The following is a 21,277-nucleotide window of genomic DNA, read 5'->3' on the forward strand; positions in this document are numbered from 1 at the left end:
CCTGGAACACGAACAGTAAAATGAATTACTAGTCATTGCTACTGATTGCTAAATGTTACTGCTCACAGATGAATCCTTGAGGAGGTTGTGCCACTGCAATAAATTTTAACTAAATGTTTACAAGAGTGAGAGAGGAAATAATATTCCTTGTTTGGAATATTCTTGCTGTATCATTGTTGAATTTGTGAGCTTTGGCAAATGGCTGATTATTATAAAGTATTACATAAAGATTGTTTGACAACAGTTATAAGTGAGGGGTCACTGACTAGCAGACTGATGTGTCATCTTAGCGTCAACCTCAGAACATCCAAACCTAATGTTTATTGTGTATTTGGGATGTATTTTAAAGATTGTTGTCTGCATCATCGATACCTGCAAAAGGACTAAATGTTGCCCTAAACATGTGGACATTTAGGTGTGTGCCATTTACAGACAACAGACATGATGATGGCTAAAATGCAGTTAGGATTTTTTTTTTTTTTAAAATAACATCTGTCTATGTGAAGGAGACGACAGATTGCTTTTCATTTTTATAGGGGCTACAGGTTTTTATTGTGTAGAACTACCACTTCTATAAAATAGGCAAAAACTTTACAAACTCAAATGATTGGTCGGGTGCTTTTTGAGGAAAGCTATCTTTCCTGCATCTACAGAATAACCCTGAAATCTTAGTTGTTTAAACTGCAGGGATTACAGGGATAGTTGTCAGATATGCCGTACTTTTTTAAATTTCCTGTCTGCAGATTTCCAGGGTACCTTTGCTCTTCAAAGTGCTAAGGTCATTCATCAGCCTCCATCTGACTCTGTCTTTAATTTCAACCTTTTTTAGAGCCTGCTGAATTATTCTTTGCAAAGCCACTGCAGAAGTACTAAGTCTCTAGACAACTATGTTACATATTGTGTTTATAGATATGAACTTATGAAGACATGAACTTGTATTGTTGATTTTGTTGGTTAAAGTTTTTTTAACTTTGAAGGTTAAAGTTAATTTGTTGGCATGGCCAAAAGATTTTAGTAAGAGCCAGAGATAAATCACAAAATTGTTTGTTTTTTAAACCTGGGTTTGTTACTGGGTTTTCATTTACTCAATTAAATAAGTTTTGTTTAATCGGATGACAGATAACAGGAAATTGCACATTTTTCTGTCAGGTGGATTAGCACAAACTCCTTGCCTTCCCTTATTTAGAGTTCAGTGTGCAGTTACCCTCCCTGAAGGTCTAGTCTGAGCCTCTTATGTTACTCTAGTCACGTCTGTCTCATCTGGTGAGGTAGAGTTATACTTCCATCTACTGGCCAAACTCTGGTAGCGCACACAACCAAAGATTGGAAGTTGAAATAAAACAATGAATGATAACAAAGTGTTGTTTATTTAAATTTGTAATCCATAAAAGCATTTAATAAAAATACTGAACATGCAGACAAACCATGTAACACAATGCCATCAATATTAGCTCTGGGTTAATGTGCAATAGTGCTTGAAACAAGCATATACAAAGATGCCCTCATCTTTTTGAATCCATATTACACAATTGCATAAGGCACATTTTGCATAAAATGAAATAACTTCTTATGTTCCCTTGTAACACTTTTATACCTACTAGAGTTTAAAATACATTAGTATTCAAATAATGCGGTTGAAAAGTTAGGTTAGCTGTGTAAATTTGTTAGTCTACTGGAAAAGATTCAATTAGTTCTATGCCTATTTAATCAAAGAAATAGCATAGTTGTAAATATTAATACAGTATGTGTTAAGATTAAAACAACAGACTAATTAGCGTAAAATAAAACATCTTTTTCATACCTGTTTGGGTGCGCAGCATGATTCAAAATACAGTCAGGTTATGAGCTTCCCTGAGAAAAGCAAACCTACTTTTATCCTCCTAATTTTCAAATGGAAACTTTTAGGAACTACCTGAAAATTGCCTGCACCTTTAAAACAATGAATACTGGTTAATTTTTTTTGCTACAGTAAAATGAAGACTAGAAGTACAGCAAAGAAAACGCCTGACATGATAGTTGCCTCTACCAGGCAGACAATTATTTAGTGAAACACACAGGAAAGCATGTCTATCCCAAAAGAGGATTACAATATAGAACCAAGTTTCACCCTTTGACCTGTGGGCCTGCATGATTACAAGTGACCATGTAGTTTAAGTCCAGTTACTATAAGCTGCTGTTCATATCCAGACAGGCACTGAGCAGAGATGTAGGAACAGGGCAGCCCGTGTCCTCTGTGCCGGCCTGCGGCTCAGCGACTTGAACTGTTTGTACAGTTTGCCCGCTCTGCTCACACTCTGAACTTACCAATTCAATTGCTGGAACAATGTTGGGAGAAGGGATGGGAATATCTTGCGAGGAGAATCTGGAAAGAATCTGTAACTGGTCCTGATCAGAGCAAGATTCAACACTTTTACACAGGCCACAAAGGCTCTGCTGCATGTCCTCAAGGTTTTGCTTCAGTTCTGTTTGCTCCTGGAGCAGCCGCTCTTTCTCACTTTTCTGTGGGGAGGATAACAGTAAAGCTCACTCATTTTTGACCTTTTAATAATGCATTTGGTTCATTTCATCTACAATTTAACTGTACAATTTTTTTGAAAGCCCAGTTACTACTAACGAGTACCACCTCTTGTTTCCCTACCTGCAGGCTAGCTAGCATTTTCTGCTCTCTGGGATACATACTGCAAAGCTGAGAAACCTGCAGCAAGTTCTTATGAAGAGAGCAAGGTGTACCACTGCTAGCTGCAGCTGGAGTTCCAAGGAATGACGTAATCAACATGAGCTGAGGCTAGCTAATTAGCACTTAATAACATACATAAAAAGACATCAATCAGTGGAGCTGGTAGCAAACATTTAACCAAAATTTCTCATATTCTCTCTATAGTATTTAATATACTAGTCCAGTCAGTTCAATTTATAAACCTATCTCTACCACTCATTATTAAAGTTATTTCAATAAAACAGGATACATTCAGTTACTTTTACCACCCTACTTACAGCCATTTATGTTATATAAAGTGGACAAGAACTCCTATGATGATGAAGAAATCAAGGTTCCAGTTATCCTGCCCGGGACAGGATTACCTGGGTACAACCTTGAAGCTAGAGGGTGAGTGCCTGGTTGCTGCACTTGAGGACAGGGTTCAGTGCCATTCAGATTGGGGCGAAGGTTCTGGCAGTCCTATCCCCAACTTCCAAAGCTAGCTTTTGGTACACAGAATGTTGCTTCTCTGGTGGGGAAGGGGCCTAAGCTGGTGCACAAGGTGTTGAGATACAGTCTAAATATAGCCGGCTTGGCTCAACACATAGCTCAGGCTCTGGAACTAGTTTCTGGAGGAGGGCTTGACTCTGGAGCTGTCCTAAGAGGTGGCAGCCAGGGGTAGATATGCTTGTATCCCCCTGGTTTACTACCAAAAAGTTGAGGGCTTTCTTCATTGGATAAGAAGGTTGCTTTCCTGAGCAAAATTCTAGAGGTGGCACTGCTGTTGTGGTGTTAAATCAAGAACCAGATAGTGACCTATGGAACTCTAGATGCAGCTGACAGGTAACAGCAGTGGACTGCAGCTCTTGCAGTAGCTGAAGCAAAAAATGTGTGGGAGGGGTTTGATGTGACCATGAAATGAGACTTTTGGTCTGACGACTCAGGAGGGGTTAATGGGGCTCTACTCACATTAGATACAATAGGTGTGGGATACTGCTGACCTCCACTGAGGACTGAGGTGGTGGGAAGGTGGGAAGTATGGGGTATCTGGTGTGTTGTTATGAGCCATTCGGACCCTGTGCAACCACAGCGAGAGCTTGGTTTGCATTGCTGGCAGAAAATCGGATTCATTCAGATGGCTGATGATCTCCGCTGGACACAGATTTGTCACAGATTCTGTTCGGTTTTTTGGACACATCATTTGGACGTAGCCAAGTAGGTCTTAGTATTTCAGGGTAGCATTTTGCGAATGATGTGGTTGTGTTGCCTTCATCAAGTAGTGACCTCCAGCTTGCACTGCAGCGATTTGTGACCAAGTGTGAAGCGGCAGAAATGAGAATCAACACCTCCAAATCCAAGATCATGATTCTCAACCAGAAAAGGGTGGAGTCCCCACTCCGAGTCTGGGAGGAACCGCTGCCCCAATTGGAGGAGTATCTTGGGTTTTGTTCACAGCTCAGAGAATACTGGAGACTGAGACTGGGTAACCAGATAGGGGTTGCGTCCACAGTGATGCAGACACTTTACTGATATGTTGTGGTGAAGAGAAAGTTGAGCAGAAAACCCAAGCTGTCAATTTGTCTGACAAATTACATTCTTACCCTAAACTATGGTTACGAGCTCCGGTTAGTGGCTGAAAGAATGAAGATAATGGATACACTCTGTGAAATGAGTTTTCTTGAGAAGCTGACTGCGCTGTCCCATATAGACAGGATGAGGAGTTTGGATATTAAAGAGTGACTTGTAGAGCTGTTGCTTCTCCACATTGAAAGGAACAGTTGAGGTGGCACCTGACTAGGATGCCTCCTAGGTGAGGTGATTTGGACATGTGATACCAGGAGGAGGCACCCCCAGTGCCCAATGGTGAGATTATTTCTCTCATCTGGCCTGGGAACAACTCAGTGTTTCCCTGGACAAGCAGGAAAGCAATGGTAGGGAGAGGGAAGACTAGACTGCTCTGCTTAGACTACTGCCCCTGTGACCCGAGTGTGAATAAGGGATAGAAAAAGGTGGTAAGGATGCGTCAGAAAGAAGTGTTATCCACAAAGCTGCAGTTCACAGTGGTCATCATGTCAAAGTTAAAAAAAAATATTACTAGTTTATGAAATTACATTATAGCATGTTTAAGAGTATGTTTGGAAAATCAGGCATGTTAGAGTCAACTTACTAATCCTTTGATTTCACATTCTAGCTGGTATATGCTGTCCAGTTTTCTCTTCCGGCACCGCTGTGCAGCCACACGGTTTTTACTTCGTCTACGGACGTCATGGACGAAGTCCAGCTGCTCCTGGGTCAATGAATGTTTTTTCAGAAGCTGCTGAAATTCACTCCGGCTCAGCACTGAGATTTGCTGCACTGGGAATGGAAGCTGAACCTGAAGATTAGAGTTAAACAATTTAGATTAATTTGATTTTCTATCTTCCATTACCAATAACCAAACATCAGACGCATATATAATAACAACCTCTTCCGCTCTTTTGTTGTTGGCCTCAGTATCGCCATCTGTGTCCAGGTCAGAGTCATCAGCAGAGTTTATTGAGGAGGACATACAAGGGCTCTTCTCTGCCTGAGACAAGCTGTCGGTGTGTGTAGCTGCATCATCACCTGTTCCAAGGTCCCTGAGAAAGGGACAGTCTCCTACACTGGCACTCAGGTCCAGCTGCTTAAGCCAGTGAAAGTCAGATGCTTTTGCTAGATTATTTTGTTCCACTGGATCCACAGGAAGTGGCTGAGCCTGAGACGGGCAGAGGTCGGACCAGAATCCTTTTGCCAGATGTTCAGCCACCTCCCTCTCCACGCGACTTCTCTCGCCACATCCTTCTTCATGGCTTAGAGTAGTCAGTGCAGAGTTTGAAAGATCACCTGTCATTCCCTGTTCAAAGTGAGCCTCACTCTGTTTTATTAAAGTACTGCAATCTTCTGCCCCTGAAGTCTCGAGTGGACATGAGCTAGGGATGCAATTGGTTTCTGCACCAAGTGTCTCAACAGTTTGTTTAATTTCTCTGCCTGGTGGATCAATGAGTTCTGGTGGATTCACATCCCCCGAGGCTGACAGCTCACAAGATAAGCCGCAGTCTGCCAAACGCATCTCACTTTGACTGCACACGTCTCCCATCTCTAAAATGTCGTTTTCACAAAACTGAGACGGATGATCTGCTTTGTCAGAGTTTGGGCAAGGCAGAGACAACATGGGGCACATGCCATTTCCTGTTAACTCCAGAGATAAGGGGGCCATTTGTGGTCCACAGTTCTCCAAACAGAAGTGTTCCTCCCTGCTGTTTGTCTGACCTTGTGCACTCTGTGGACACTGCGACGGGAAGTCTATTTGTTCATCACCTCCTGAAGGCACTGAGCTGTGTGACTCACATGATTCTGGTTGGCTACTCTCTGCACGAGAGCCAAAACTTGCACTAGGATCCCGGCTCTGGCAACAGACTTTTTGCTTGACCTCCTGTGAGGATTTTTTGCTTTCACAAAACTTTGGGATGAGAAAATCAAAGCATGTCGACTCCAAGTTGTGAAATCCTAAAACCTCAGCACTGCTGTGAATAGCATCAATGTTTTCTTTGGTAAAAAGGAGCTTTGATGTATAGGCAAATTGAAGCAAAGGTTCAAACCCCTCTACGGTCACCTGCAGGGGAAAGACATAAATTGTTGAAACATAATAAAACACAATGAAACTCAGGCAGCTCAAAAATTCAGTTTCAACAGGTCTCTTATGTACCTGTATTGACCTTTTTAAGTTGAATTTTCCAAACACTGCATATAAACTGTTTTTCACTCACATTATGACACAAAATGGACCAAGTAATAGAAGCTAGTGGACAGACAACAAATCTAACTATGCATACACTTTTCATGGATAATAGGGATAAAATAATGGTGCCTGTATAACATTACCACCATTTACTTTCAACAGTATCACCCATATTAGTTTTTTCCCTATATAAATTGGCTGAACCCCAAGGCACCAACCTCATGTGGCAAGGTGATGATGGGATTCTGGCTGGTGACACTGGTGACCCTGCTGTGAAAGTATTCACTGCAAGAAGCCAAGACAGAGCAATGAGCACGGAAACTCCTGTCTTCCACCACCACCGTCACATCACACAGGACGTCCTGCTGTCTCTGCTCATTCAGACACTGCAGAACGTGGGCGCTGTGCACTGCAGACTGGAAGGTGAACACCGATGTGCGAGGAGCTTGGAGCGCCATAGTTCTTACAAGCTCAGCCTGTGCAAAAAAGAGAGCCATATGGAGTTAACAAAAATGTCATGATTACACAAGAAACATTTCTCTAGGTTTATCAATGTGTATTATATTATAGTGGCTACAGAGTGGAGCAGTTTACACATTTGCCTAACAAGTGAAAGATTCCCAGCTCAAGACACAAATCTCTTTGAGTTGGAAAAAAAATCTGCCAAATCATGCAGAAGTAACTATAATTATTTTCTTATTTCGTCTAGATTTTGCATCCATTTTAATTAATTTGTAAAAATAAATAAATAAAAGACACAGTACAGAAATTCATGGGTTTCTGGTTCTCCGATGTTGGTACTGTAACTCATCTATGACGACATAAACCGTTCCAGATTTTAGACCAATTGTAAGTTGTCAACGTGACTTTGAATGTATGTTTTCTTAAGAGTTTGCAGACATTCTATGGATTAAATAACTAAAAAATGAGCAGAATACAATACAACTAATCATTGCTTGCACTAAAGGTGTCTTTAGCAAAGCCTTCCGTGTATCATGAGGCAACCACAGACAGCTGCAAGGCACATTTTTTTGGTGAAAAAAAAAGAAAAAGAATAATGTATCACAATATTTTGTGTGGCAATAGCATATCAATACAGGGACACCAAATATTTATATTTTATTTAATTAATTAAAATACTGGGAATATTACGAACAAGAGGGTTCATCTCATGTATGACCGAGATAATGTTAGCCGAGCAAATTTATAAATCATGAATGTATAAATCAGCAAGACTGAAAAAACAATGGACACACTTAGCTCAGCAAAGCTAAATCCTGATTCAGAGCAAACTAACGGCCCAGTCACTCAAGTAAAACAGGACAGCAAATTCCTTGCAATCAAAAATAAACTAATACATTAAAAAAAAATAAAAAAAATCAGTGGCTGCCTTGTGACTGTATTTAATTTTTTTCTAAATGTCTAAATGGTTGCTCACAGCTTGAGGGTGTTGCACAAAAATGACCATTTGGGACTGCACTGATCATTCAGTCCAAATGAGTCTTTATCAGTTTTCTTATAAAACAGGGAGATTCCGGAATACAAATCTAATAACTAAGTGCCAGCTTCTGTCTATATAGACAGCAAAAAAAGTAGCTTTCAATGATTTATCACAGTTAAGTGTTATATTAACAGAAACAGAATGCATGTAATTACCAACTTGACCCAATTCAATCAAAAACTGACGGCAGACCCTCTTATGGTAACATTTATTGCACATTTTAGTGACAGTGTTTATATGAGTAACAATCTCATTTTGTGGGGAAAAAAATAAGCGAAGTGAAATAACTTTATTTTACTGGATAAAACAGACTGACAATGTTAAACGTAATATGCAGTTGGAAAAAAAGTGAGAAATCCCAATGTTGAGTATTGCAAGGGGAGCTTTAGTATTATGTAAAGTTATGTAAAGGTTCAGGAACTTAAACTGCTGTTATGGGCAGCAGAAGTGGTACAAGACATCCAACCAGCTACTTGGCGAAACACTTGATTATGAATAAAATTCTCCCTCAAGGAAATTACTGATGAATAGTTAGTCAAATAGAATTTAATACCTATATAAGTATAACGACATGTAAAAACATGCTCCAGTGCGTTTTTCTTTTAATCTGACTAAAGTAACGAAGAGAAAAATAACTATAACGTTCGCTAAAATTACTTCTAACATAGTCCTTAAGTTAGGCGACTGCCTCTCAATATTTAACTATCTAACTTCGCAAATATTTAATCTTGCCGATAACTAATAGTTCCCCACAGCAAGGAAATGTGGGTTAAACGGTGACTCTTTAACTTGTACGCCAAGTTCAACGCTAAAATGCTGACTCACGTTTAGCCAAGTTAATCAACTGGGCCTGGTGGATAAAGGCAATAAAAGCATGTCCAAAATTATGATCAGTTCGTTATGTTACTGACGACTTATATTAGATTCGTTTAGCTAAACAAATAACAGTGGTAATTGTCTGCAAACGGAAAAGCTTGAGGCTAGGCCAGACCGTTAGCTTTAACTGCGCTCAGTTCGTATTTATTCTTTGCTAGCAAAAAAACAGAAACTGAAACATTCCGCTATTGTGACTTTACTCGATGCTCTTTAAAAAGCCAAACGTTTACTGACCTGCCATGCTACCTGGATAACACTGCCATTAGTAAATTTAGGGATAGGGTACAGATGCTTCTGGCCATTCCGAGCCTGACTTCACTGTAGTCATGTGACAGCTTGGACAAGGAAGCGCTAGCAGCACTTACTGCGCAGACTCATAGCAAGTATCGACAAACCAGCACACAGGAGAGGAGTTTGTTTTTGCAACATTTAATTACATGACATTGATTTAAAAAAGAAAAAAATATATATCTACATATCATCTATCCCAAGCTTTCATTAATATACTGAAACTGTGACTTCCAGTTCCATATTGTCAATTCATTGTCCAACTAGGTTTTCTGTACTGGTATGAGACTGATAAAAATGACCTGTTTAATATTTCAGACACTGTCATACAATTTCAGACACTGACAGAACAGGTAGAGGCGGAAATATTCTTTGAGATCCCTTAGAAGGTGAAACTGAAGCAGCATTGGTTTATTTGGATTTCCTGAGTGGTGATGCACAATTAGAGGAGCCTTTCATAGAAGAGGAGGTAGGCTTGGCAGCTCTGGACTTTACTCTCACTCACAGGTTGAACGCTTGTGTCGCTGATGTGGAACCAGGATCCTCTGGATGGCTCTGCATCTCCTGAAGGGAAACGATGAGTTTATACATTTCATTTTTAGAAGTGTTTATCCTATTAACGGTCAAGCCAGAGTACACCCACCGTCTGTAAGTCCATTGGATGAGGGCTGAGGGCACTCGGGCCGCACTTTCACATAGGCCGTGTAATGACCTGACCTCATTGTTCCACTGTGCTCTACGATGCCATACAAACCGTATAAGATCTGACTATGTCCCTCTGGTATATTCTGTTTCAAAACAACTAGTGGTTAGTGCTTCTACATTTAATTCACTTATAGCCGTCTTTGTACAGTATAATAAAACATGTTACTTCCCATACTTACCTTGCATTTGACTGCACAGAAGGGAGCTAGATCCAGTATCATAGGAAAGGTGACATGTCTATTCACCTTACAAATACTGTAGCCATTCTACAGGTAAAAAACATCATTAAAATCCAAATAGTGATTTCTTGATTGCCTTACCATAAAGGGTTCAATGTTCTTTAAAGCTTGGCTCATAACTCTGTGATAAAAACCTTAGCTGACAGCGAACTGGATCAGTGCAGAGCATACCTGTTGAAATCTCTTTAAATGAAGAGTAAGGACTGAAGGTGGAGAGGAGATAAGGATTTGCTTCAAGGCATCAGTGTAGATATTCTTCTTGGATCCTAAACACAGCACAAAAAAGACAGTGGGTTTTAGTCGATCCCTAAACTATGTATAAAGAAAGTTTAATAATGGTATTAGAAAAGAAAATTACACATTTGTGATACTTCACTATGTAAAATTGCATGTGCATAGACATGCAAAGGACATTAAATAGCAGACTAAATACTAAGTACTGATGTGGAAGCATTTTAAATACCTCCAGACTTGTTGTTCCCCAGCTGCCGTTTGGTGCAGGTGACACAAAGTAAACTGTTGTTTTGCGTGAGGGTTTCTACTTCTGTGAATTGAAAAAGGCACGACTGCACTGAACACTCCTGTTTCTCTGGGATTGTCCTGACAGCCATCGTGTGGAAGGCCAGCTCTGGATCTTGGTTTATTACTGTATATTCCTTAGTCTCCATCACTCCATCTTCACTCTCCATGCTTTGTTCCATTGCGTCAGTGTCTTCTATAAAGGCATCATCCAAGGTTACTTTACTCATTTTCCTCACCAGCTGTGTGTCTTCCTCTTCTGTCTTGTCTTCTTCATGACCCATGTTAGCCATTTCATTGCATACGGTGCTGTCCTTTGAGTGCTGTTCCACTGATAAGGCAGTAAACCGGTTGCTGACTGATGAGTCAGGGTCACTCGCTGAATCCTCATCCTCTTCTTTTTCCTGCTCCACCTGCACTGCGTTGCAGGGCTTTTGGTCCTCTTCAGACACACTGACTGGAGCAGGATGTTGTGAATCTTCTTCAAGTGTTTCATTATCAGTGTTTTCCCTGTCCTTTGACTCTGCTGTAGCATCTGTGTGTTCGCTCTCAGCCTGGCTGGGAGAGGTGAGACTGTCCAAAGTGGCTCTACCCTCAAGCTTCTGCTGTCTTTTTTGATGCTGAAAGTCGAGATGGATTAATTTGGATTAATTAATGAATTAAGTTTAAGAAAAAAGAAACTTCCTTCAGTATGCATTCACTGACACACCTTTGCCTGCTTCTTTGCTTGCTTCTTGGCTTTCTTCTGCTGGTACTTGCTGCCAGCCCCAGTGGGAATGTCATCATTCCCACTAGTCCGAACAGGGCTGCTGCTGTCATCCTGGCTTGAAGCACTGGTCTTCTTTTTTTGGTTCTTCTTTCTATATGCCTATAGGATGCCACAATAGGGAACAATAACTGATACAGACATTAACAAATAACTACTCAAGTAACTATCAAAAAAAAAACAAAAAAACAAAACAAATGCCTGCTTTACCTCATCAGAAACAGGAAGGGAAAGATCTAAAAACATCTCTGTGACCACAGAAACCTGTAAGGATGAACAAGTGGATATTTTTAGAGTGACATCATCAGGATATATTCTCTTACTTACTTTCTGGTCTTCATACATACCGTTCTACACTGCTGACACATAATAGTGCTGGTAATTTCACCACCAAAAACTTGGTCAACAAAGTTTTTTAGAAATCCATTTTTCTCATACTCTGAAAGAAGAAATTAAACGTCAGAGCCACATTTCTCAAAGAAAAGCTACTGTGCAAAAACTTTAGCAACGTACTTTTATTTAACACTGATTAATAATACATAGCAGCATTACTTGCCTTTTAGTAGCGTTTTCAGCTCTCCATCTGTGCCTTCTCTAGATTGTTTCAATGTGTCCATTATTCCTGAGCTTATTCTCTGTTAACACAGATACAACCGTAATATTCAAAAGATGAAAGATACCTTTGATTAACCACAAGATGGAGACATCCATTCTTCACAAAACCTTAATTTTAGGGCCTTTACCCTTAAAATTTGCTCCTGTTAAAACCTCTGCACACAGAAAATTAACCAACTGTCTGAGAAGAAGAATTATAAGGTCATTAAATAGGACACAGAAAATGTTTTTAAAACACAATTTCTTACATTTAATGCCGCCACATAAAACAACTCACTACAGCAGTGTTCTGCTGTCAAACCAATCTATTGCAATGTAACATATAACCCTCTGAAGAGCCACAGTTCTCATTTTAGTAGAAATCTATCAGACTTAAATATGGGGAGATCAGTTTCAAACTCAGTACACACATTGTGCTCCTCGGCTCTCATGCCATCCAACAGGTAGCGCAGCAACTCCTGGCTATCTTGCTGCTGAAATCCTTTGAACCTGGCAGCCCTGCACAGATAAGATGAATGATGAGCCACGCTTGCACTAATGCTGGGAGCTATACTTTTAAGCACATTTTAAAGTTGACTTTTAACATAAAACTATAGTCATTCTTACTTTCTACAAACTTGTGTGAACAGCTCCCGTGGTGTTACTACACTCTTCTTCGATTCCTGAATCTCACAGAGTAGGTGATACATAGCCAAAGTTAGAGATCCGGGACCGTCTAACTGCACTTCTATAGGCTCCTGTCATCATAATAAAGAAAGTTAGTTATAAATAGTAATGAGTAGAGGAACATAACTACTCTATTAAGTGGGGAAAACACACCAGATCTAAGGAAGCACCGGGTTTAATGTTGAGACTTTTCTCTTCTGTCACTTTGTTGAGAGTCTGTTTTAAGAGTTGTGTTTGAGACAGATTCTGGAAAAGAAAACGATAGCAATCAGTAATAACTCTCACTGAACTCAAGACCGGCATCCTGTAAGGATCAGTCTTACCTGGATGACTGCATTGAAAAAGCAGGTGTTTCCCAGATTGCTCAGACCCTTTACTGAAACACCACAATGCTCTTCAGTTGTGCTCTTCTTCTGAGATTTCCCAACAGTCTCTTTCTTTGTGTTTTTCTTTTGGTGATCCCCGTTTTCTTTGTTTTCCTTGTCCTCATTTTCATCTTCTTTTACAGACTCCACCTTCTGTTTAGCTTCCATCAAGGCATCTTCCTCCTTGACCCCTAAAGAAAGCAAACAGGGTTGACATGGTTAGAAGCAGTCTAATGTATGTGCGTGTTAGACTTCCCCAGTGGTACCTACGTTTCTGTGGTCGTTTTATAGAATCTGAAGATGTTTGCTTTTTCAGGTTGGTTACTAGCTGAGCCAAATGCCCTGTTCTGGAGTAATGGACTTCATCATCACATATATAACACCTGCGAAAAACCAAAAACATATTATTCTTATTTCAAACTTGATGTAGAGGCCTATGATTAGCAAAACAACATAAAATGCTCACCACACACTAAAGTTGTCTAAGCTGACCACCAAGCAGTGTGGATCAGACCGGGGAGTTTCATAATGTTTGATGGCATGCTGATTCTCAGAATTCCGTCCACATCCCTAGTGGAAAAGACGCATTTAGAAAAAATGCACGCCATTTTAAACCCAATGACAAATAGTTACAAAAAAAAAAAAACCTCACTCTATGGCCGCATTTCAAGCACATCCACAATCCTGTTTCTTCTTCTTCCTCAGCCTCCTGTGGCAGATGGTTGTTGATATTTTCTTTATTTTCTTCCTGCTTACAATCCTGACAACTCGTCCAATCTGAGGTACCAGAAAGTTTCTTGAGAAGAGTTTGGTCTGTTCCCTTCTTAATATGCCTACAGGATGGAACTGGGACAATAAAGATTTAAATGAAAAGGAAGTCTCACACTAGGCTTTCCACAGGTTGTTGCATGACATGAAAGATGATGAAATATTCCTTACCTGTCAGGTCAAGCTCATCATCCTCCTTGGAGGTCTTGTCCTTTCCCCTCTTCTTTCCCATTTTCACCTTTAGAGATGGGAATCGAACACAGCACTCAAGTGAAACAGAAGGCTAGCTTTGGCTAATACCTACATGAGATTATAATGCTGCTAATAGAGTTCAGTGACGGCAAATTCTGTTAAAAAACACACACACACACACACACAATAAGAAATATATCGTTAAATTTAATCATCACCCTCATGGGCCATTCAACTTACTGTGACAAACCGAGCCTAAAACCCTAATCGTCTTCAGTTTCGTTTACTTTCTATTCCTGACTTCTCTAATTCGGACATAATTACGTTAGACTGTTGACTGGAGAAATAAATCGCGAGCTTTAGTGTAAATACGTCGATTCGTAAAGTTTAGAACACGCAAAAATAACTCCAGTGATTTGGCAGGAAAAAAAATCCCAGCTGACACATGCAAAGGAACAAAATGTGATGGGGCCGCTGTTTCTGCTGCCGTGTGTTTCCTGCGTGCGTCGGCCAAAAGAGTCCGAGTTCAAACAAAACTTCATTATTAGACGTTGCGGGACACTAGACAGTGGTAAACTGCCTCTGTATGTCTATACTGTATACATAAAAATACTATTTTGTTTTCAGATTTCATACTGTTCTGTAACGAAATCAATTTTAGAGGCTGGTTTACGGCCGGAAACATGGTATGTGTTAGCATAAGTGAGTCATATTTTTGGACGTACCAGAAAACGGTGTAACTGGTAACTTTTTAAATGAACATTAGAAAAGATTGACTATTTTAGTTCTCGACTAAAGCAGCATGTCTTACTTGGAGTGGGCTGAGTCTCAGCTTGCAGAGATAGAGCTGCTAACCAGCATGTTCCCCACCGTGGAGGAGCTGGAGTTCACTGACCAGCTGGCACTAGCCGAGCTCAGGGACTACGTGGAGGGCTCAGCTTCAACAGGCGGCCCTCCACCGTCCAGACCCCAGTTTCTCATCAAACAAAAGCTGGACTCTGCGAACACAGAGGGGGTAACTAATCTGTCATTATATATAATTTTTTTAAAAAATCATTATTTAGTTTAATTTCTCATGTTTTTTCCCCATACAGACGGTGTTCATTCTGTCCTGTGCTTACCCATCTGAATATCCTAGTGTGTTACCAGAAATAACAGTCCGGTAAGCGATTATCCTCATTTGAACTCCTAACATAAAGGAAAATAGTTAGGGAGCTCACTCAGGAGAGTCTCACCTGCCTGTGTACAGACTTGTTGAAAAAAACGAGAGAGAGCGAAAACAATAGTATAGTGAATAGAATACTAGTGGCCCAGGTTTTTCTACCATATAGGAAGCGCAGCCTGGATGAGCACAGATAGCATTCACAGTGTTGCCTTTAAATATAGTTTTGAATGAAAGAAAATTTAATTTGTGTAACAATAACACAGCCACAGCAGTAAGTGGAAGAAACAGTGCCTCTAATTTGTTTAAAGTGTATCATTAGTCACTATAATTAATAGCGCTGAAGCTGTGCTGTCATTGCTCCCAGATATGGAAATTCCCAGTGCCAAGTGACCTTAAATGTTCTTTGAAACCTTCTTAGAACATGTGTTATTCTTGCTTCAGGTGTTCTGGTCTCAGTAGGGCCCAGCAGACACAGCTCCAGGCACTTCTTAATGCATACCTCATGGGAAACTGCCAGGGGGAAATATGTGTGCTCTCTGCTGTTGAATGGGTGAAAGACAACCTCCAGCTTTTTATTGATAAGAGCTTATTAGAAGCCCCAGGTCCTAAGAAGGAGTCTGCCTCACCTCGGATGCCTGAAGTGTTCAGCCGGCTGTGGATCTACAGTCACCACATTTACAACAAGTCGAAAAGGAAGAACATCTTGGATTGGTCAAAGGAGCTGGGCCTGTCAGGATTTAGCATGCCTGGGAAACCTGGTATTGTGTGTGTGGAAGGTCCTCAATCTGCCTGCGAGGATTTCTGGTCCAGGTACCTTGCCTGTTGATTTGGGTTTTTTGGGGATGACTTAATCACAGCCAGAAGCCTGCTGAGGTGTCAGGTTTAATATTTTTCCAATCTTATTCCCCTATTTCACAGAGTGAAGGTTTTGACATGGAAGAAGATCATGATTCGACACAGAGAGGATATTTCCCTTGATTGTCAGAGTGAGGACAGCAGGCTTGTTGAACATATAGACTCCCTGCGCAAATTTACAGGCTTTGAAGAAGCAATGTTTGACCCCCATGGAAACAGAGGCAATCACATGGACCTTGGGCAGCTCTACCAGTTCTTGAATGAGAAAGGCTGTTGTGAAGTCTTTCAGATGTATTTTGGCATTGAAGGGAGGTAGTAGTCAGACCGAGATAATGGATGTACATAGTTTTTGTACCGGTGCCTTGTCACTGAAATTACTTATTCTGAAAATAACTTTTAAATGAAATGGGAATGGAATAAGCTGATAAAATGAAACAAATTAACTAACTAACTTTTTGAGTTTCAAAGTTGTCATACCTGCAAAATTCACTGGAATAAAAAGCAGAAAGAACATTTCTGCAATTTTGAGGAACAGTTTTCATTTCTTTCTTCTTCTTTTTTTTAATAGGCACATTTTATCAAAAGAAGGAAGAAAAAAGATGTTTATCTGAGAGTTTCCTCAAGGACTTTAGTTATATTTGCAATTTTAATACTCCTGCATATCACGAATTGCCCCAGGTGTTTCTTTTCTGAAATGGCACCAGTGTGTTATTACTACGGGGCTATTATAGGATTTTCAGGTTTGATAACATTTTAATAATTGAACAACATTGTCAACAAAATGCTGGATATCTGTTTTTTTAAATCTGTTGATTTTCTTTTTATGAATTATAGATATCATAAGCATGGAAATTCTTTCTCCAATTTTCTTTGAATGATTAGTTGTTAGATAAATTATGCGTTGCTGTGGATTATACACTGGCAATTAAAACGTGTGGTTATTTATCATTAATCTTAATTTCTCCCCCACCAAGCCTTGGATGAAAAAAACAAACAAGTTCTCTTTGTTGATTCCCCTCTGGAGTTGTGTCTAACGTATTATGATATAAATGGATATTCTTGATTTTCTTTTTTTGATGCAAAGTGCACTCCTTAGATACAGCCTTTAAAAGGTATCAATTCACCATTTTTATCACATAATAATAAAGAAATACAGAAGAATGTAAAGTCTTCAAACGAGTCTGAACACAGAGTAATTTAATTTAGGAAGTTAGATTGCCAAAGTTATATTACCAGTGAGACATGTACTTTTAGTAATTCCTGTGATTAATTTAGTATTAAAACTAACAATAAAAGGTATGATTAAGTCTGGTTCAGTGCACAGTTCTACGCTGAAAGGAAATAATACAAATTGAAGACAAAGTTGATGTTTAGATCCATGCAGATTGCACTTGCAGACTCTGTTGGTCTACACTGTCCAGCAGATGGCAGCATAACATAATTAAATTGGGGAAACATGGAAACAGTAATATCTTAACTTCCTAAACATGTTTAAAATCCTAACTTCTGTCTAAAAGCATGAGAAAAAAAAGCTGGAATAGTAAAGCAATAATTTGGATTAATTGGTGTTCACTTGTTACTTATGTGAAAACTGACTACTGTGATTTACAAGCTCAGACAGTATGGAGTGCTGTAAAAACGGAGGGGTTGTATCTGCATTTGAACACAAATTAAAGCAGCCAAAACATCACAAAGTCCTTTACAATCTCCATTTGTGATTTTTTCCAAATAACATTTGAAATATTATGTGTTGAACAGATACTAAATCTAGAGGCAGCCACGAGCAGGAGTTCCTCACCTTGATTTTAGTCCCAAGCCTCCATTGTCCTGTGAGATGCTGGTTCATTTTACAGTCTTTGTGCTGCTTCTTTTGACATTCCCTTTTCTGCCCCTGCTGATTTTATGGGTTCTTTTGTTCTTACAGTGTATATTCACTCTTGTCAGAGGTCTATTGGAACAAGGACTTCTGACTTTTATCTTCAAAGTCTCATCAGAGAGCCCTTCTGTTTCTTCGTTGAAGAGAGCTTGACTTCCAGATGCATTCACATCATCTGATTCCTCAGGATCCTCAGTAGAATACTGTAAATCAGAAGAAGTGACCCCATCCAGATCCACATTATACATCTCTGGGTCTAATAATCCTTCATTAGTTAGCGCCTCTATATGAAGGTCTCTGCACTGAATCATTCAGCGGGGATGTGCATCATTACTATACTCTGTAAAGTTATGACTAATGATGTAAATCACATCACAGCAGCTTTGATAAAGGACTGAATCATGGAGTATGGACTGCAAATTACTGTAAGAAGCAGTCATGTTTCAATAAAGTAATTTGGTTTTCATGTTAAAAGTAGACTCATAGAACAGCAGATGACATATCCTAAAAACTGACCTGAAAATGTGCTAATTCTAAGGAAATTAGTCAATAAATGCTTGATTTATGGCTAAATAGAAAGCTTTGTATGGTTACTGTCAGACACTGTAAGTGTCCTTTCCCACTTATTCCTTGAATAGGTGAGCTGACGAATGGTGCTTGTGATGTTCCAGCACGTGATCGCGACATGTGACAATGACTGCTGTTCTAAAGTCATGATAAATTTATGCCTTGAAATATGAATGCCAAAGTGTGAAATGGCTCCATACCGTAGTTATGCCTGCTCCATCAGAGGTTAATTGGTTTCTACCTGCAAGCTGAACCTCAGTAAATGTATTTGTAATAGTTCATTGTTACAATTAAGATATTAGGGAGTGGAAAACTGTTATTGACCTGTACTGCAGCTCTAGTGCAAATCATTAATACATGTTCACAGAGTCAATACTAACTTCCTTCTTGCTGTAAGTAACCTGTAGATTCCTTACCTTTTTACCTACTGGTAGATAGAGAGAGCAGTCCAGTGATTACTAAAGAATAAGAAAGCATAAATAGAAGCACAAATAATATTTTTTACATAAAAAATATTAAGCATGGTCTTTTTATTGAGTAAAATGATCCATTAATCAGAATCATCTAAGTCTTTGGTTATAGTATCTGGTGGGACCCCGTTTGCAACTGAATGTAACTGTGGATCAGCACGAGCTTAAAGGAATTTTAGCCTGTCTCTTGTACAGAGCAGCTTCATCTTATATGTTAGTAGGTTTCCTCACATGAACTGCTTGCTTCATGTCCTTCCATAACACTTCTGTTTGGTTAAGGTCAGGACTTTTAGTTGGCTGCTCCAGAACATTAACTTTATTCCTCTTTAAGCATTCCTTGGGAGACTGAATTGCATGGGTCGGTGTCTTGCTGCGTGACCCACTTTCTCTTGAGATTTGATTCACAGTGGTGCAATCCAGATCTTACTGTTTCGTCAATGATGTCCAGTCATCCTAGCCCAGACTGTGATTCTACTACAACTGGATTTTCCTGTCTTCAGACACTTCTCGAAGTTCAAATTTGGTCATATTCATCAGCAAACTATTGTTCCAACAGTCCTCTGGTTGTCCCATGTGATCCTTAATAAGTAGAGAATGGCAGCAATGTTCTCCTTGCTCCCATGCACACAATTTCTGTTTACTGTTCTCCTCCTAGCCAATGTGAAAGAGGCCTTTAGTTTAATAGAGCAGGATTTCTCAGTGTTTTGGCGACTGGGCACCAAGTTAAGGATCCAGCATTTGGTTGAGGGCTGGATGGGAAAAATGCACATCTCAAACCAAATAACAAAGCTGACATTTCTTAGCTAAAACAGGTGTTAGAAGGAGGGCTTTCATACAACTTCAAGTAATGTAATTGCTGTCATATCAAAGGATCATGGTTTATGTAGGAAATGTAACTCTTGTTACATCTTATTCCATATATTGGAATATGAAATAAGTTTAGTAACCACCTATGTCTGTAATACTGAGCTTTTGTAATCTCTGTGTGAATTTAACTGCTATTCAGTGAAATAGATGAGAAACCTGCCCTCTGAGACACTTTGGATTCCTTTGTGAACTCTCAGTGATCTTTGATATAGTTGAACACTCTGGGAAAGGAAATGGCGATCTTGAATCCCATCCATTTGTATTTGTCTGTCTGTGGATTCAATGATTTTTCTCAGGTCCTCAGAAGTCACCTTTTTTGTCACTGAACACTTTCCAAAATGTGTTATGAATCAGACTTTAATAGATCCCTGTTCTTTAAATAAATCTGAGTGCCAACTTACACTCATTGTCATCCCATTGATTGAATACCTGACTTTCACCTTCAAATTAAGTCCTTATACCTGAGATTCACACATTTGCTGCTCACGCATATGTAAAGTTTTATCATTGTCCTCAATAAGAACAATGTATTATTTCTTTAATTTACTTAAATTTCTTCGACTGCTATCAGTACTTGTGTGAAAATGTAATTATGTTAAAGGTTATACTTATGAAATATATTAAAAAGACTATAAAGGGTTTGCAAGCTTCTAACGACCACTATATGCACATTTTTAGATGCACATAAAGATACAGGCAACTGTGATAAACTTGAAAAATATTTGAGTTCAAATTCTTTGTCACATAAAAGTATACGATCCAGCGAATATCATATTGCAGCTTTGCAATTATCAAATCCCTACATCAAGCAATGTTGTGGGGACTTGTTCAAAAAGGTGTGTATACAGTAAATCTCTGACAGGCCAATTGTAACACAAACACCGATAAACATTTATGAAAAAATGAAACCAAAAACATAAACGATCAAGGAAAGAGGCACACATCACTTTTATGCAGCAATTACCATAGGAGTGTGACTGTTGTTTAGGCTTGTCATGTGATATGAGATTCATCAAGATCTAAGTGGCTTGCCATCTCCACTATGCAATTTCCTGTGTGAAATACTTTAAGGGCCAAGATATCTAGTTTGTGTACACAATGCACTGTTGAAGCTGCAAGTCAGCACAGCTAAGTCATTATTTCAGATTGTCTCAGGAGTACAGAATCAAAGCTATGGGAAATATCACTGTCGGTCACAGTAACAGTCACACTGCACTGTGTAGCTACAGTGAAGTCCATTAATTTTAGGACAAGGACACAATTTTTGCAATTATGCCTCTGTGACTATCACAAAGGATTTTTAAATGAAGCAATCAAGATGTGATTTACAGTCAAGGGGTTTTACAATATTATTGCATTCACCATTAATTTTACTTTTAGTGCTTACTCAAAAATAAATAGACATTTTAAAAATTTGAGTGAATGTGGACAAATTAAAATGATCTTTTGAATATTAGTCTTTAAAATCTATTTGAAACAAACATTACTGAAGGCAATGCAAAATTGGAACTTTTCAGTTGAT

The 21,277-nt window shown here is 39.3% G+C and overlaps 3 protein-coding genes across 4 annotated transcripts; 1 reads left to right on the top strand and 2 right to left on the bottom strand.

Moving 5' to 3' along the window:
• Positions 1-1,344: 1,344 nt before the first annotated feature.
• On the bottom strand, positions 1,345-9,176 carry LOC146694436 (transcription regulator protein BACH1-like). The gene is made up of 5 exons (XM_085430605.1): positions 9,067-9,176; positions 6,674-6,931; positions 5,163-6,329; positions 4,866-5,072; positions 1,345-2,499 (listed from the first exon to the last, which is right to left on the bottom strand). The coding sequence occupies exons 2-5, from the start codon at positions 6,911-6,913 to the stop codon at positions 2,164-2,166; spliced, it is 1,950 nt and encodes a 649-aa protein (XP_085286731.1). The 5' UTR covers positions 6,914-6,931; positions 9,067-9,176; the 3' UTR covers positions 1,345-2,163.
• Positions 9,177-9,245: 69 nt separating this feature from the next.
• usp16 (ubiquitin specific peptidase 16) lies at positions 9,246-14,850 on the bottom strand. 2 transcript variants are annotated; one of them, XM_085430607.1, is made up of 18 exons: positions 14,767-14,850; positions 13,935-14,001; positions 13,648-13,841; positions 13,462-13,565; positions 13,266-13,378; positions 12,954-13,186; positions 12,784-12,876; positions 12,571-12,701; positions 12,375-12,462; positions 11,906-11,984; positions 11,697-11,788; positions 11,560-11,613; positions 11,293-11,451; positions 10,528-11,203; positions 10,236-10,330; positions 10,005-10,091; positions 9,764-9,908; positions 9,246-9,684 (listed from the first exon to the last, which is right to left on the bottom strand). In XM_085430607.1, the coding sequence occupies exons 2-18, from the start codon at positions 13,993-13,995 to the stop codon at positions 9,563-9,565; spliced, it is 2,526 nt and encodes an 841-aa protein (XP_085286733.1). In that variant the 5' UTR covers positions 13,996-14,001; positions 14,767-14,850; the 3' UTR covers positions 9,246-9,562. The 2 variants fall into 2 exon arrangements, with proteins under 2 accessions (XP_085286733.1, XP_085286732.1); XM_085430606.1 differs by lacking the exon at positions 14,767-14,850 and adding an exon at positions 14,196-14,460.
• rwdd2b (RWD domain containing 2B) lies at positions 14,455-16,920 on the top strand. The gene is made up of 4 exons (XM_085430608.1): positions 14,455-14,970; positions 15,050-15,117; positions 15,562-15,930; positions 16,039-16,920. The coding sequence occupies exons 1-4, from the start codon at positions 14,758-14,760 to the stop codon at positions 16,289-16,291; spliced, it is 903 nt and encodes a 300-aa protein (XP_085286734.1). The 5' UTR covers positions 14,455-14,757; the 3' UTR covers positions 16,292-16,920.
• Positions 16,921-21,277: the final 4,357 nt, after the last annotated feature.

Source organism: Copadichromis virginalis, linkage group LG14 (genome assembly GCF_057382275.1).
Source record: "Copadichromis virginalis isolate Kocher_CV1m ecotype Utaka linkage group LG14, C_Virginalis_male_GT1.1, whole genome shotgun sequence".
Lineage (NCBI taxonomy): Eukaryota > Metazoa > Chordata > Actinopteri > Cichliformes > Cichlidae > Copadichromis > Copadichromis virginalis.

Coding starts and splice junctions, on each gene's coding strand:
- usp16 (XM_085430607.1), bottom strand. CDS start 13,995: ATGGGAAAGAAGAGGGGAAAGGACAAGACCTCCAAGGAGGATGATGAG. Junction 13,566..13,647: donor GCTTGAAATGCGGCCATAGA/GTGAGGTTTTTT, acceptor CTTTTCCACTAG/GGATGTGGACGGAATTCTGA. Junction 11,452..11,559: donor CCCTTCCTGTTTCTGATGAG/GTAAAGCAGGCA, acceptor GGCATCCTATAG/GCATATAGAAAGAAGAACCA.
- LOC146694436 (XM_085430605.1), bottom strand. CDS start 6,913: ATGGCGCTCCAAGCTCCTCGCACATCGGTGTTCACCTTCCAGTCTGCA. Junction 5,073..5,162: donor ACAACAAAAGAGCGGAAGAG/GTTGTTATTATA, acceptor TCTAATCTTCAG/GTTCAGCTTCCATTCCCAGT. Junction 2,500..4,865: donor AATGTGAAATCAAAGGATTA/GTAAGTTGACTC, acceptor TCCTCCCCACAG/AAAAGTGAGAAAGAGCGGCT.
- rwdd2b (XM_085430608.1), top strand. CDS start 14,758: ATGTCTTACTTGGAGTGGGCTGAGTCTCAGCTTGCAGAGATAGAGCTG. Junction 15,118..15,561: donor TTACCAGAAATAACAGTCCG/GTAAGCGATTAT, acceptor TTCTTGCTTCAG/GTGTTCTGGTCTCAGTAGGG. Junction 15,931..16,038: donor TGCGAGGATTTCTGGTCCAG/GTACCTTGCCTG, acceptor CCTATTTCACAG/AGTGAAGGTTTTGACATGGA.